The following is a 15,472-nucleotide window of genomic DNA, read 5'->3' on the forward strand; positions in this document are numbered from 1 at the left end:
TTGGTAATAAGCAAATATAATCAAGACTAGAAGGCACAACTGTCTACTGAAGTACTTGTGTTGTGTTCAGCAGCTAATACGGATAAATTATACTCCTAATTATACCGCCATAAATTGTCATCATGTTGCACAACATGAATAAAATGCAGATGTTGATTAAAACATTATCTGACTAGATTAGAGCAGCTCTAATCTAACCCAGAGGGAAAAGAGTATTGCAGTCTACAAGCAAAACAACAATCTTAGCAGAAGGAGAAGGAAAAAAAAAAATAAAAAAAAAAATGGATGAGGAGCAGAACTGTCCTCCCTCCCAGCCACTCGGCCCAGTTGCTGCAGAATGATAAACATTGGTTCAGCTCAAATTAAGCCGAGAACATGAAAAGGACCTGAGGCTGGGAGGAACATGGGCCACGGCAGATCACTCCTCATCTCTTCACATGACAGAAACGAATCTCTCCACCCCTGAGAGAGAGATGGAACAAGAGGAAGAATGAAAAAGAGAGAGGCTCTCTCTATTCTTCATAACGCTGAATTAAAGCTGATGCTTCCCAGCAGCTGCTTTGATTGAGCTAACTAGCAGCTTTTGATAAAAACATTTGCAACCAGCTCCCTGCCTCCTTATTTGCAGACAGGCCAGATTATGCTAAATACATATCAAGGACTTTAATGGCTTAATCAGCCTTGTCATCTCGCCACCGGGTTTTCTGAGATGCTTCATTTGTGATCCCACTGCCATAAATGGCAATATAAAACAGCCAGAATGAACAATTTGGGCAACGCTGTAATATAAAAAAATAAAAAAAAATACAATTTACACCTTGCATGGCGTCAGAAAGTGTCTTGGATGACAAGAGTTGGATTTGAATGTTGGGAAAACAATAGAAACAAAGGCGAAGGCTCTGTTGGACAGTGCGGAGAGAGTGTGGTCTCAGCAGACGTTTCTGAAAGAGAACGTTCCAGATTTTCACTTGAAAGAGATTGAGAAGAGACAGCACGAATCATGGATTCATCTGGTCTGTATCTGTTTGCCAACTGCGAGCCTGGTTGAAGTGTGAACCTGGATTAAGATGAGTTGCACCCGACCGCAGCCAAATAGGCACCTGTGAGGATTTTACCTGCGTGTGAAACCAAAAGCAGAGGCTTGCTTCATGTGTGCTTTCTCCTTGCTCTGAGACAATCGCCATGGCAGCCTTATCACGGCGCTACATGCAATCAGCGGGACAACTCTGCCTGGTCATTGGCTCGTGAACAAAATCACAAATCACAAGCTCCTTTTTTTTTCTCTCTTTCTTTCTTTACGCCCTCACAATGGCCGCCAGAGGACTGATTCACTGATCCTATATGATGGCCATCTGGAGAGCTTGCTTTTGTGTGTATGTATGTGTGTGTGTGTGTGTGTGTGTGTGTGTGTGTGTGTGTGTGTGTGTGTGTGTGTGTGTGTGTGTGTGTGTGTGTGTGTGTGTGTGTGTGTGTGTGTTTGTGAGTGTGTGAGGAGGAACGTCGGCAGGTAGGCTCAACATGAAGTGGCTCTGCATGCATCACAGCAACACCTGTTACTGTCTCTTGTGGGCTTTGAGCTCGTGCCCAGCAGAGCAGACAAACTGTTGTCCCCCCAGGAATGACTAACTACCTCAGCTGTCTGATTCACACCAATTCAGCAGCTGGATGTGGACCGCAACTCTAATCGGGAAGGATTTCCACCAATAAATGATCCACCTGTGCGATGAAATACGGCTACTTTTATGACTCATCTTGAGGCCTGGGCAATTATTCAATAATGTTCACTGACTTTCAGTCGGCATGACATGATTCTATTGTTTTAAAGAATCCTGCAATCCAAATTACTCATTAATTTGTCTTTATGAACTGATAAAATCATGGAAATGATGCCATTTATTTGTTTTCTTGACAAGATTTAGTTAAGGAGATTGATGGCACTGTTATGTCAGTATGCTAAGTGTAAAACTAAGGAGGAAGGAAACAAGATCTTATCAAAGAACCTATGAGTAAAAATGATAATTTTACTTGGGGGGGGGGGGGGGTGGATGGGACTGGTACCTTATGCATGCTGGTTGCCTGGCAACTCCTACGTATCAAGAAACAGAAACAGAAAGAGGTGCTGGAAGTTGATATGGAGAGATCCAGGGCAGTCCCCCCCCCCCTCCCTCTTTCCACTCCTTGTGCTAAGCTAAGTTAGCCAGCTTCATATTTACCACAGAGTGGAATCATTATTGTCGTGCAACTCTTGAGTTTAAAGTGAATAAGTGCATTTCTGAAAGTCTTTGTTTTACACACACAGATAGGTTTGTCGAATGTAATGCACGGCAGTAACCGTGGAAAACAGTTAATGGCATTAAACAGTAATTTAATTATCTTGTACAAGAACATGCATACATAAGTTAAATCTTTATGCGTGTCTAATTACATCATGCAGCATAGTTCCGCTTTTTTTTTTTTTTTTTTTTTTTTTTTTTAAAGAATGATAATTCAACTACATTTCTATATATCTATCTTTGTATTGTATTGTCCACCCGAACCACAAACCTGGTCGCCAAAGCTTTGAAATTCATGTTATAATATGAAGGGAGATAAAATATGAAGACGATATAATCGAAAAGTTAATTGAACAAATAATGTGGGAGAAAAAAAAAAAGGAAGCTGTTTTTTGAGTGGCAAAAGAGGAAAAAAAAACCAACTAAAGCCTTAACCACATTCTTAAATATGTTTTGTATTGATGCTGAGCTGTGATGTCTTCTTCTAAATGTCCTAATAAATTCCCAAATCCATCGAGTAACTGTCAAAATTTCACCATTACCACAGTGGCAGGAATCAAAATCTAGGACGAGGTTTCTGGGGTCTAACTAGGAGCTTTTACAGGATGCGTGGCATACGTCCTTCATTTCATGTGCACGACGTGGAGGTGCTTACATCATGCTGCAAAACAAATATGCTGGCACCGGGGGTAATGGTGCGTCTAGCTTCATTTTCCAGCACTGCAGTCATGTCTGCCTCTCCCTGCGCTGGCTCCAGGAGGGCCCAGCAGCTTAACAAGCCTCTTGGGGACCCAGACAGCAGAGAGGAGATGATTTTACCTCAGGACACAGTCTGACAGACACACACACACACACACACACACACACACACACACACACACACACACACACACACACACACACACACACACACACACACACACACACACACACGAATGCATGCACGCACACAAACATATACACACACACACGTGCACATACACACACACAAACATTTATATATATATATATATATATATACACACACACACACACACACACAAACATGCACACACACACACACACACACACACACTGAGCAGAGTCAAACAAGTGGGTTTAAAAATGCACTTTCACAAGGTTTCAGACACAGTTTACACACCCACACAAAGACTCATATTCCTTCTAGCCCGGGCTAACTTTTTAGCAATGTGCGCATTAAGGGATTCCGACTTTATGTTCAGGTCCTTCAATACAACACCAGCGCCCTATAATCCACAACCTGAAGCCTCGTGATTATTGCAGTTGCATGATGGCTGCTTCTTAACGGGCCTTAACAGGACGGAGACCATTCAATCCCCGGCGGTAAAATGGGACCTCAGTTCAGATGTTTAGAGATTCTCTAGAACCATAAGTCACATAACAGACACTCCCACACAAACAAACCACAGAGGCCACAATAAAGCAGTAATCTCATTTACATCCGCCAGACGACTGCCCGCTGCTGAGGTCAACATTCATACACCGGTTACTGCGGTCTCCGACATGTGCTCTGTGTCGGGAGAAAATTATAGCAATCAATGGGCATTGATCACCAATAGGTGTTAGGGCTGTGCCAACAACAGCAAGGATGGTTGGCCGGGGGATGTACAGCTCTGAAGCAGTGTCAGTAAGAGAAAGAAGAAGAAAACAAAACAAGTCTAGTGATGATTTCTTTTGCAAAATAACGCAACGTACTTGTGTAATCACAGCGAGGAAGGATTTGGTGATCTGCAGGTAAAAGAACAGCAGATATAAAAGTTAAAAACGGGTTACTATCTTCTAAAAATGTTCATCTTTTGTATGTTTGTTCACATACAAATCACCAAATTTGTTCTCACGGGATTATGGCTCAAATGCTGATCATAATCAGTCTGATCACACCTAGGGCCCTGATTATTTATTGAACCGTTTCACAGATATTGGGGAACAAAAAAAAAGAAAAAGATTTACAGATCAAAACACAACAAAAGACACCACACTGAAAAGTTAAACGGCAAAACATTCAAATCTTTCTGCTTGATTTAGTGCAGCTTCAGACTCAGAGGATCAATATCACACCCAGATCAAGTTTACTGTGAAATCCAAATTTGGATTGAAACACTATGAGATCAACCGTGTTTGTATGCGTTGAAAAAGGTGCTTTAAACTACATTTTAAGTTATGGGAAAAGCGTGACAGAAAAAAAAGTTTAATACGGACAAAAAAAAAAAACACGTGACTTTACCTTCGCAGATCCGATCCAGCCGCTGTCTCTTCACTTTGTGTTTGTCAGTCAGGGACATGGCGTCAAACACAGCACGGGACGGCACGGCACGGCTCGGCGGGGTACCTCTCCTCCTCAGCCACAAATACTGACAAGGTTCAGACTCCTAGTGCACTGTCAGCACTATTCCCCGGGGCATACCGCCTCGGCACATACACCTACAAGAAAAGGGCACAAAGAAACTTGGTTAAACACGACCCTGACACAACGTACACACACACACACACACACACACACACACACACACACACACACACACACACACACACAAATACTGTATACGCACATTTTATTGATGTAAAAGCACACACACACACACAAAAAAAGAAAATCCTCTGACACGAGAAGGCATTAAAGAGTCCTTGACTACAAAGTCACTCAGGCTCTCGCACACAAAGAGCCGGGGAAGCTGCAGGCAATATAGGTACAGGAAATCAGCGAATCACACACGATCTCACACACATGCACTCAGATACAGTTGGTGACAAAGTGCTCCATTTGCGCTAAAAAAAAAAAAAGTGACAAAGCTTCTGTGCTCTAAAAGCTCCACTTTTCTCCCGTTTGAAGTGTGTTTTCTTTCACTGACAAACACTCATCTGAAGCTCCATCTAGCTTGTCACTCATCATATTCCTTATTGATCGCGGTGGCATTTGAGGTATCCCGACTCTTACAAATAGCAATCTACTCCCCCTCCCCGCCCCACACTTTTTTATTTCTTTATTTTATTTTATTTTTTTAAACCCTGAAAGCAATTCAAAACAAAGCGAGCGTAGAAATACTTATTAATCTGACAAAAGATGAAGGAAGCTGATAAGACTTGCGAGGGGGAAATTCATCATCTGACAAAATGAGGCTCTTCAGTCAATGTGCTGCACCTGGAGGCTGACTGTCATGTAATGACACATTCAGGCCAATAGAGGGTAGTTAAGGAGCACACTACAGTATCTCACTTCCTATACACTTCTATACAACAGCGTTAGTTCATTACATCCCTAGTTCTCCTCCGAGCGTTGACTTTTTCAGCTTCAAAAAGTCATTTCTATGGCAAAGACCTGCAAGAGAAATTGCGCGTCCTCGCACACCTTCTCCACCTCTGAACTTGAAACAGTTTTCGATTGACAGGCAGTTCAAGTCGTTTCAGATTTGGAGAAGTCGATCCGTCTGGAAATGTTGCTTGACAAAGCCTTCGATTCAGTTTCACTGACAGAAACGCAGGCAGTTATTTGTACAACTGCATCTTTGTTGGAGAGAAAACAAGAGGACGGTGCACTTCCTCACTGGCAGTACATAAAGAGCGAGGATCAGCAGCATCTCAGTGAATTAGAATAAAATTATTTGAACACGACGGGGATTAAAATGTTCACTCTCGGATTTCTCGGCGTGCTCGTCCAGGACCTGAGCCCGAGGCGCCTCTCCTCTCAAAAAGTGCTGAGATCACTGAAACATCTCTTTCTGTCAGAAAGCATCAAGGCAAAATCAGGAGTCTTCCGCAGTCCTTTTGTAGTCAGAATTAAGGGGTGAAAAAGGGAAGGACGAGAAGGTAAAGAGTTCACCGAGGAAGGAACCGGGTTGGTGCGGATTGCGAGTCGACCTGCGCTTCAGTCGTCAGGGTAATTTGTCAGGTCTGGTGTGGGTGGCGGTGACACGTGACATTATTAGGACACATATGGAACCATGCAGACCCATCGCACTGGGAGGTACACAGAGCAGCAGGCCACAGCACACAGCAGCTTGCCGAAAAGCACTCCACACATTTCTCGAAGTCTATTCTGTCATCCACCATCTCTTTTTCTCCCAACCTGCCTTGTCTATTTATGTGTTTGTCAATAATTAAGACAGTTAGTTTGATTGACAGTTAATGATTTCGAATATTTCCCTGGGTGCTTTTCCTGAGAGGGCGTTTCTCGCAACACTTTAGGGTAAAACGGTTTGTGCGCGTGTAACATGTACAGCCAACTTCTGGAATCAAGACAGAGCATAAAAGTCCTGACAAGCATTTTAGCTCTGAGCCAGATGTGTTACATCAACAAAGCTTGTAAATTCAGAGCAGGTCAGGAATAGAGTCTGAAATAGTCTGGAGTCAAGTCAAACTTTAGGGGGCTTTACAATCTGCACCGCATACAGCAACCTATCCTTAGACCATGCAGTTGGATGAGGACACCCCCCCCCCCCAAAAAAAAAAAAAAAAAAAAAAAACCCATTTAACCAGTGAAAAAAATAAAAATAAAACAAATCTCCGAAAGAGAAGAAAATCCCTCTTCCAGAACAGGCAGCGATTCACAGGCAGATTCAGTTCTCGATCAATTGAATGATTGAGAAAAAGGCTCTTTTCTGTAGCGAGAGAGGAGCGGTTTTGACGAGAGGAAGCCACGCAGGGTTACTTTCCAGGGTGTCTTTTCACCAATGCAGCGCCCCGGCTCCAGTATGTTAACTGCCGCTGGAAGGCCTCACCCGGTTAGTTGATTCATTTCAGTCTTCCTCGCTGTCCCTCCTCCTCCCTTTTCATCTGTCCATCTCTCTGTAGTGCTGCTGCCTCTGAGGTCTCTCACACAGAGTCATCAATCACCCGCCCCTCTTCCAGGGCCGTCCACTTACGGACGGACGTGCGCGCGCGTGCGTGTGTGTGTGTGTGTGTGTGTGGTGTGTGTGTGTGTGTGTTTGACATAAAGAGTGAGAGTGACAGAGAGGGTGGGAAGAGGGGAAAAAAAAGAAGAAAAGAGTGCTCACAGAGGCTAACGAGACCGGCGCAGAGGCCAAAACTTTCCCTCGTTCTTCCCTTTTCTCTCCCCCTCCTTTTCTGTCGCTCTCAGCCAGCTACAAGCGGAGTGATCCCAAAAACCTCCCTCCATGATTTTGTACAATACAGCCGAGCGTAATCTCAATTCTTTCATAAAAAAAAAAAACTAAAACAACAATGAAACAGAGCATCATCTCTCCATAGAGTAAAATAAAAAAATAAAAAAAAAGCTGAAACGAAGCCGGCGGTGCAGCCAGCGGGGCCTGGCGGGGGATTTAGGCGGGGATTTTGCACACTCAATCCAAACACAAAGGTCATATACATGAATCTTAATATTTAAGAGCCATTAAAAGTCAGATGATCGATAAAACTCAGCAGCCACAGCTCATTGAAAGAGAAACATTTGCGTGCGAGAGGTCGACACATTAAACGTAGGAATCCATATCTGCGACGGCAGGCTCGGTTCCCCCCCCCCCCCCCCCAAGGATGGCCCCGCTGTGAGCGAAATCCACAGTCCACAAACCCTGCTCAATGTTAGCGGCGGGTGGGGTGGGGTGGGGGGTGGGGTGAGTCCAGGATACGGTTAGCATAGTTGAGCATGAAGACTTTTTACACTGTGTAAAAACCCTGTCTTTACGCTAAGTTTGAGCTGAGCTCACCGGTAACACGCAGGTACGGAAATAGTACTTTCTGGTCTAACTGTCAAACGGACAACAAATACGCGTATATATTTCAAATGTGGAACTGTTTCAATCATTTAGAAAAAAATAAAAAAAATAAAAAAAATGCTCTGCTTAAAGAAATATCTTTCATTTTGTTCACGGCTCTACATTTGGGATTGGATTTATAATGTATTTAAACTTCTATCCATTAGTATTGGGGAAACTTTGAAACAACATTTTTTTTCTGCCTCTGACTTTTATCAAGACTTTTTTTAAATCACACTTTATGAAGAACATTTGAACAAGATAAGTTCTATTTTTTTTATTATTTTGTTTTAAATGGTATTCACACGCATGTTTTTTTCAGACCATTTAAATTCCTGATCTGGCTCTCAGGTCCAGGGTGTATGACAGATGAATCTACGTAGACGACAACCAGACGGGTCAGTCTGCCGAGACAGTATAGCTAGTGTGGAGGAAGTTGCTTCCAAAAAGGTCGATTAGTGTTTGTGGTTGTTTATTTCATTAGTCAATCAACAACAACATTAACTGACATCAAATTCAGTCATTGGTTACAGATTCTCACTTATGGGGATTTGCCGTTTTCTTTTCCGTTTATTATAGGAAAATTAATGTCATTGGGTTTTTAACTGTTATCCAGACCAAACAGGGAATTACAAGATGCCACTTTGTGAACTCGTGTTTATCATTTTCGTTCCATTTTGACCTTTAATTGACGAAATAACTCATTAATGCAACCGAGAAGGAATTTATCGGAAAATCAATAATGAAAATAATCATCAGCTGCTGTCCTCGTTCCAGTCTCCACCCGACATTGTGACTTTAACCACGAGACAACGTGGAAAAGAAAACAAAATTCCAATTGAATTGATTTGTGACGGCATCTTTTTTTTTTTTTTTTTTGTAAAGCACTCAAATTTAATGATGGCACCGCCGATGTTGCAATCCGTCTTCCTGTTGAGAGACACGCACACAAGCAGAGTTGTCCCTGTGATTAATTGACTTTACCGAAATAAGAAAATAATTTGGTTTGGCAAACAGATATGAGCAACGCCCCTGAACGACTTTCTTTAGAAAGCAGTGATTACTTACTTTATCAGATAGCGGAGGGGGGAGGGGAGGGAGGACGATAGTAGGAGGATGGGAGGGGGGCTGCCGATCTGAGTCAGTCTCACACGGTTAAACGAGTCATTACAGTTACAGTATCGTTTCGCGTGTTGACACAGATCGGTGCGATTTGGGAAAGACTGAACAGAACAGAGAGGCTGCTTCCTTTTGTTTAAGACAGACGGAAATGTGTTTGGACAGGAGGGTGATTGCCGAGAAGCCAAACTGGAGGCCGGACGCTGAGAGAGTGTGTGCGGATGAGTTTGAGAGATTGAATAATTAAAAAGGTCAGGCTACCTGCCTGCTGTGTGTCGCCTCACACACGCAGGCGCGCGCACACGCACACGCACACACACGCACACACACACACACACACAATTGAGGAAGAGTGCACACTGGGGCAAAGACTGAAGAGAGACATCGTTTGGGGGAATGATCATTTTCCCTGGAACACAGTGTAGTTTGTGAACTAATTGGGTGAATCCATAATTAATTTGCTGACATTAAGCCTTGGGGTCTGCTCCAGTAAGACTTTCTAAGGATGTAAGAGGAGTGTTATTGGAGCCCAGGGCTCACCGCTGAAGGGGAGACTCTTGTTGTGATGGTTGGCAGGGCAGGTTCCGACATTTTTATATCTATCAGTAATACATTTCCACATATGTCTGTTAACTGCAGAACTGTGGGGACTCATTTGTGGAGGATTTTCCTCAATGAAACATTTGAGCGATGGATAGATCCAGAAAAACAATATTCAACATGTTTTCAATCCGCATTAAAACCATAACAGGGCGAGGTTGTATCCCTCACCTGGAAGTTCTGATATCCTCGGGGAAGAAGAACATCGATGCAGGGAGATATTAACAGGGGGTTTTATGGGGTTGATGAGACATTTAGGGCTTAAAGCTGACACTACAGTTTGTGCACCAGCTGAAACGCACATAAAATCTGAAGGTGAAAGCATCCAACCATCAACTCAATCTTTTACGGAATTAAAATAACATTTCATTTTGGTTAATGCTCAGTCTTGATTGGCAGGCCAGATTGCTGCAAATGCAGCACAAAAGAAAAAGGACAAAAAAAAGTAGAACACAAAGCACACAAAGTGTTTTCCTATTTCAGTTTCAAATAGACGTGGCTGCCTGTTGACGCTTTGACTCACAGTTTTTAGCCCCAAATGTCTGCACAGGGTAAACATGCAATTAAAATAACAACGGCACTCGCCAAATTTTCGTATAATTCATGTGATTTATTATAGTCAAACAAAGGAGGGTCTGTTTGCGGTGCAATCTGTTGCTGTGCTTGTTACGTACAGTAGCAACATATGACAGCAATGGAACAGATTTAAGAGAAATTCAATGCAAAACCAACCAACCGACCAGAGATTAGTTTTTGGCGTGTATCCGAACGATTGTCCAATAAAAATGATTCGTCAATCGACAGAAAATTAATCAAAATCTGCAGATTAACTGATGAAAACAATCATTAGTTGCAGCACTGGTATCTATAGTTGTTTTCAAAGGATTATATTGCCAAGACATTTTTTCCCATGAGCTTACTTGAGTGAAACAATAAATGAATCTGACACATGTGTCCCACAATTGTTTATCACTGTCTTCATTCTGATGCAAAACCAGATTACAAAAATTTTCTTTTAGAAAAAAAAAAAAAAATGCACAGACAGACAGATCGCTCAGCTTTGGTACAGGTATGCAACTCGGAGCACTTTCTGGTTTGAGTGGATTTCAATATTTGTTCAGTAATTATGATGAAAAATATTCTGCAGCTGCTGTTTTTATTTTTTTACATAAAATAAAATGACTCGCAGTGTAAATCTCTGAAGATTAAAATGAGGTAGGATTAGATGGGAATAGTCTTTTCATTTAGATCTGTTTGAATTGTATTATGTAACTATAAATCCTCATACTGTACTACAATCTTTGACGGCCAATCTAAACATGTTTTCAGCATGTGGCAAAAACACATAAACCACATGGAAACGACAGGGATTTTTTTTTTTTATCAATCTTCAGATGAAATGAAGTCCCAAAATACACTGTTGAATCTATTTGGGAAACGACAGCTTTGACTTACTGCTGATGAGAAATGAGTTTTGGAGTCACACGCGGCATATTTTATCTGTATTAAACGGACAGAATGATTCAAATGATTTAACTGGTTATTTTTAGTAAGTTGCCAAATTATATCTCATTCGAGCAGGCTTTAGATAAAATCTTTCAATGAGTTGTCAAACACACTTTGGCTCTGGAGTCTGTATTTATCTTAGTTTCTTTCCCAGCTGATGCTACAACCTCTTTGAATTTCGATTGCGATGTCTCAATGTGAGTTCTGTGGGAATCCTTGCCAAGGCTGTAAAAACAGAGTTGGATAACTTCTGCCGTTACTTCTCCCGACTTAATTTCCCAGCGGAGTTTGACAGGAAAATTGTGAGAAGAGACAACTGGTAAAAAGTTATCTGACAACGTGCAGCAGGACTACGCGCCGCGGCAATATCCATCCCCTCTTACAGCTGATTCCTATCAAAAGCTGGAGCTCAGCGAGCCTCTTCAGAGACTCCGAAATGAAAACCTCCTCAAAGCGAGCTAAACTTCTAACTGAGACTTTACACTTTCACCCAGAGAGGCACACTTCACTCGGAAAAATTCCTCTCAATTTCAAGTGAGAAATAACAAACACATGTCTAAAAAACAAGGTTGTTTATACCATAGATATTGCAGACCGTTATTACTCCCCTGTTATTTTCTTCAAAAATGGCTCTGTTTTCTTTCCATTAGAGCCCACGTTGAACAATGGAGGCCATTTTTCCCTTTCAGATGCTGGAGTTCCTCTGGAGGTAAATCTGTCAGCATCGGGCCAAAACAAAGAAAGAGAAAACAGGAAGGTGCGGACACCCTGCAGCACCAACCCCGGCTCTACTATTAATATCAACTTACATGCCGAGTTCCTCGGCACCTCAGGCAAGGGAGAGTGTGATTTCCATGAACTACACCAGCCCCGTATGTGACAGCGTAGGCAGGTGACAGCTTGACACAATTATATTTAGCTCGGTAAGCATGTTAAAGTCAATACCTTCAAACTGCAGAATTGTTGAACTATCAGCAATGAAAATTTCATCTCAAAATATACAAACAAGGCAGCACTTCAAAATCCGAGCTACTGTAGCCCACCTTGAGCTATTTACATCCGATCAATAAAATCCTGCTTCTCAAAAGTTCCACAGGCTGAGGTTATCAGTGCGTGCCGCAGCCAAAGCCGAAGCTGAAAACACTTCCCAGCGCACAGGAAAACGCCTGCGGCGTGCCAACCTGGTGAGCAGAGGGAAGGCGTGTCCCTGCCTCGCGATGGGTGAGGTAAGAACTGCACTCTCCACCAGCTTGGTGTCAGCGAGAGGCCAGGCTCCGGCTCAGACAGCCTGCCTGAGTCCAGCCGGCTCGGCCCGGCTCCCTCCGGGTCCTTCCAGGAAGAGCCAGCATGATTCAGAGCTTCCTGGTCCAGGAGAATGAGGTGCTTCCAGCCCCCACCCCTCCCTCCTCTCCCCCACACCCTTCCCTCCCCAGAATGTGCCCACAAAACACACACACACACACACGCACACACACACACACACACACACACACACACACACACACACACACACACACACACACACACACACTTCGCTCAGCCATCTCCCCGCGGACGGTGAGACAGCCAACTCCGCGCTGTACTTGGGCTTTAGATTGGGAGGAGGCCAAGTCAAACAACGTGTTGATAAAGTCCAGAGCAGAGAGTGGTGAGTGCAACACAGAGAAAGAGCGTGAGGGGTTGTGCCGCAACACACAAGACGAGGACTCACACAGCCAGGAACACTTATGGGCAATTCCAGTTTGTCAAAATTTTTGTACTTCTGGCAATCAGCGTCTAATGGTAATTATTCCAATAACAAGTTAATTGCTGTGATATGGGAACATGACAACATCACAGGCTGATGAATATGTGCAGCCAGGAAATCCGACATGTTTTTTAACAAACCTGAAGGTTAGTCGTACTAATTTGGAGGCAAACTGTAAAATGATTCCCAAACCTGTTCATTGTAAACATCGATCACTGCACAGACTGAGCTCATAGTTGAACTTTAGTCCGAGATACTTGCAGCAGTTGTGGGTGCGCACAGTTTTAAAACACCGTTGATTTCGGGTGCACTCGCTTTTGGTTACCTCAGCAAATAAAGAGGGTTTGTTTACAACCTGCCTGATCATCTAAAGGCTCTTTTCCACTGCCAGTACCTGCTTGGCTTGACTTGACTCGCTTTGCTTGCGCTTCTTTTGCATCGGGCAAAAGTCGCGGATATTGTCGGGGCATTATTTTTGGTATCGCCTCGGTTGATTTTCCAAACAAGGTGACACGAAAACACCGCCGACTGCCGAGTGGTCAGAGAGAATCCTGGACACTTGCCAAGCTACTATTGTTATTCGGTTTTTATTCGCTGGAGTGCTCGATTAATGGTAACCTGCAAAACTCCGGCGTGGCCAATTGAGGAGGTGCAGATGCTGCTCTGTCTGGTTTCCGAAGAAAGGATCCAACGAGTGTGTCGCGTTGAAGATCGCGTCGCAGTAGTTTCTTGCGGCGTTGCTTTAAGAGCGCTGCTGCATGGGGAGAATACGAGTGGAAAAGTACACGTTATCAATAGCAAATGGAGTCAAGTAGAGTAAGTTACCAGTATTGGAGAAGTATCGTCTTCCGTGTTATGTGACATTTCTGAGTGCGGTGTCATCGGAACTGATATGAATTGTGTTAGAAATGACAAAATAAGCCCTCCATTGCAATAAAGGAGAATTGCCCTTTAAATGCAGCATCAGCTGTGTGGTTTAGCTGCTCCCAGAGCAGTTTTACTGGCTGCATTTTGGAGAGCCGGAGCCAATAACTGACTTTACAGGAGAGCTTTTTATCCGAGTCCCCTCTGATGGGCTCTAACGCAAGGTTGGCCTCTCTCTCGCGCTCTCGCTCTCTTTCTTTACCACATCCTATCATCTCAGGCTCTACTAATGTGCCGTGCTTCAAGGGACCAGGACTGACACACACGCACACACACACACACACACACACACACACACACACACACACACACACACACACACACACACACACACACACACACACACACACACACACACACACACACACACACACACACACACACACACACACAGCTCAGTCAATTAGTACTGGCCCAACCTTGCAGCTGAGAGATAAATGGTGTAGAGTCTCAGCAGGCTTTTGCGCGAAGCTGTGCTCCTTGTCCGCCGTATGTAGAACAGCTCTCTGGAGGACGGCTAGCCCCAAACACCACCAAGAGATGTCGGCAAGTGCAGGGCTGAGGAGGGCCTCAAAGTGCCCAGGCCTGTATTAAAATATGACCACGAGGACCCCCCCCCCCCCCAACTCCTTAATCAGAGCTGGTGAGGGAGAAGGAAAGGGGGGGGGGGCGGTCTGTCAGGGTGCGAAGCTGCGTACACGATTTCAGGTCATTCCACTTCCACCTCATTAACTATTTGTTTGTGCAGTTGTGACCCGTCTGCTGCAAGAGATCTCATACACCACCACACACATGGTTTTCAGGGGGTAGGGGGGGAGGGGAGAGAATGTGGCCACTCAGACTGTTTCCACACAAAACCAGCTGAGTGTGAAAATGCTCTTCAGTATGTGTGGTAATTTTTCAATTTCATAAATCCACCCGTCCACATAAAACATCCAAACAACGAGAAAAGAGCTAAATCTGCTCTTTTTCGGCTTGCACACAAAATGACGCCATCGCAGCCAACATCCCCGTAACACGCGTTTCTGCTCTTCAGAATGTGGCTCAATACAGTCAAACTCATTATTTCATTGAGCTCATTTCCATATTTTTTCCCTCCTTCGGTACTCAGACAACTTAACGAGGATGAAACTGTGTGCTGATTGTGGTTCATAAAAGCTACCCGATTCCTGCTATGCTGCATGGCGCTGTGGTGATTTTATGATAGTCTGATCGGAGTGATGAGTTATGTTATTGTTTTGTAACAGCTCAACTTTGCCCATCCTCCCTGAAATCTGAACCCATAGTGTTTGGTTGTGTTGAGCTGTGACTCCAGTCTCCACCACTGTTTTGGTGTCCTCTGGAAATGTTTCAGGTGCCGAGTGTTTAATCTTCCTCAGCCGTATTTGTAATATTACAGGTTGTTTTTTTTACCGCTTACTAAATGCACATGCAGATTGGTAACGTGCTTCGTGGCTGTCCTTGCACATGACCAACTTTGTTGGGTTTTTTTGTAACCAGAAGTGACCACATTTGGACGGGCTGGGGAGGAGTGACACTATGTCCGGCCACTGATACCAGAAACCTGCCTGCAC

At 43.7% G+C, this 15,472-nt stretch overlaps 1 protein-coding gene across 4 annotated transcripts in view; it reads right to left on the reverse strand.

Annotated features, from left to right (window-relative positions):
- The window catches only part of LOC138629425 (C-terminal-binding protein 2), a 95,807-nt gene that overhangs the window by 49,591 nt on the left and 30,744 nt on the right, over nt 1-15,472 (reverse strand). For 2 of the 4 annotated variants that reach the window (XM_069713101.1, XM_069713102.1), the window contains 2 exons: nt 4,519-4,715; nt 3,990-4,022 (listed from right to left, as the gene is read on the reverse strand). In XM_069713101.1, the coding sequence (XP_069569202.1) occupies nt 3,990-4,022; nt 4,519-4,576 (91 nt within the window). In that variant the 5' untranslated portion in view covers nt 4,577-4,715. Of the gene's footprint in view, nt 1-386; nt 460-3,989; nt 4,023-4,518; nt 4,716-15,472 lie in introns of those variants that run through there. The other 2 variants (XM_069713103.1, XM_069713104.1) reach the window with 2 other exon arrangements.

This window comes from Brachyistius frenatus, unplaced genomic scaffold, assembly GCF_029030835.1.
Source record: "Brachyistius frenatus isolate BFR_SWC_R1_liver_20210118 unplaced genomic scaffold, ASM2903083v1 Contig_115, whole genome shotgun sequence".
Taxonomy (NCBI): domain Eukaryota; kingdom Metazoa; phylum Chordata; class Actinopteri; family Embiotocidae; genus Brachyistius; species Brachyistius frenatus.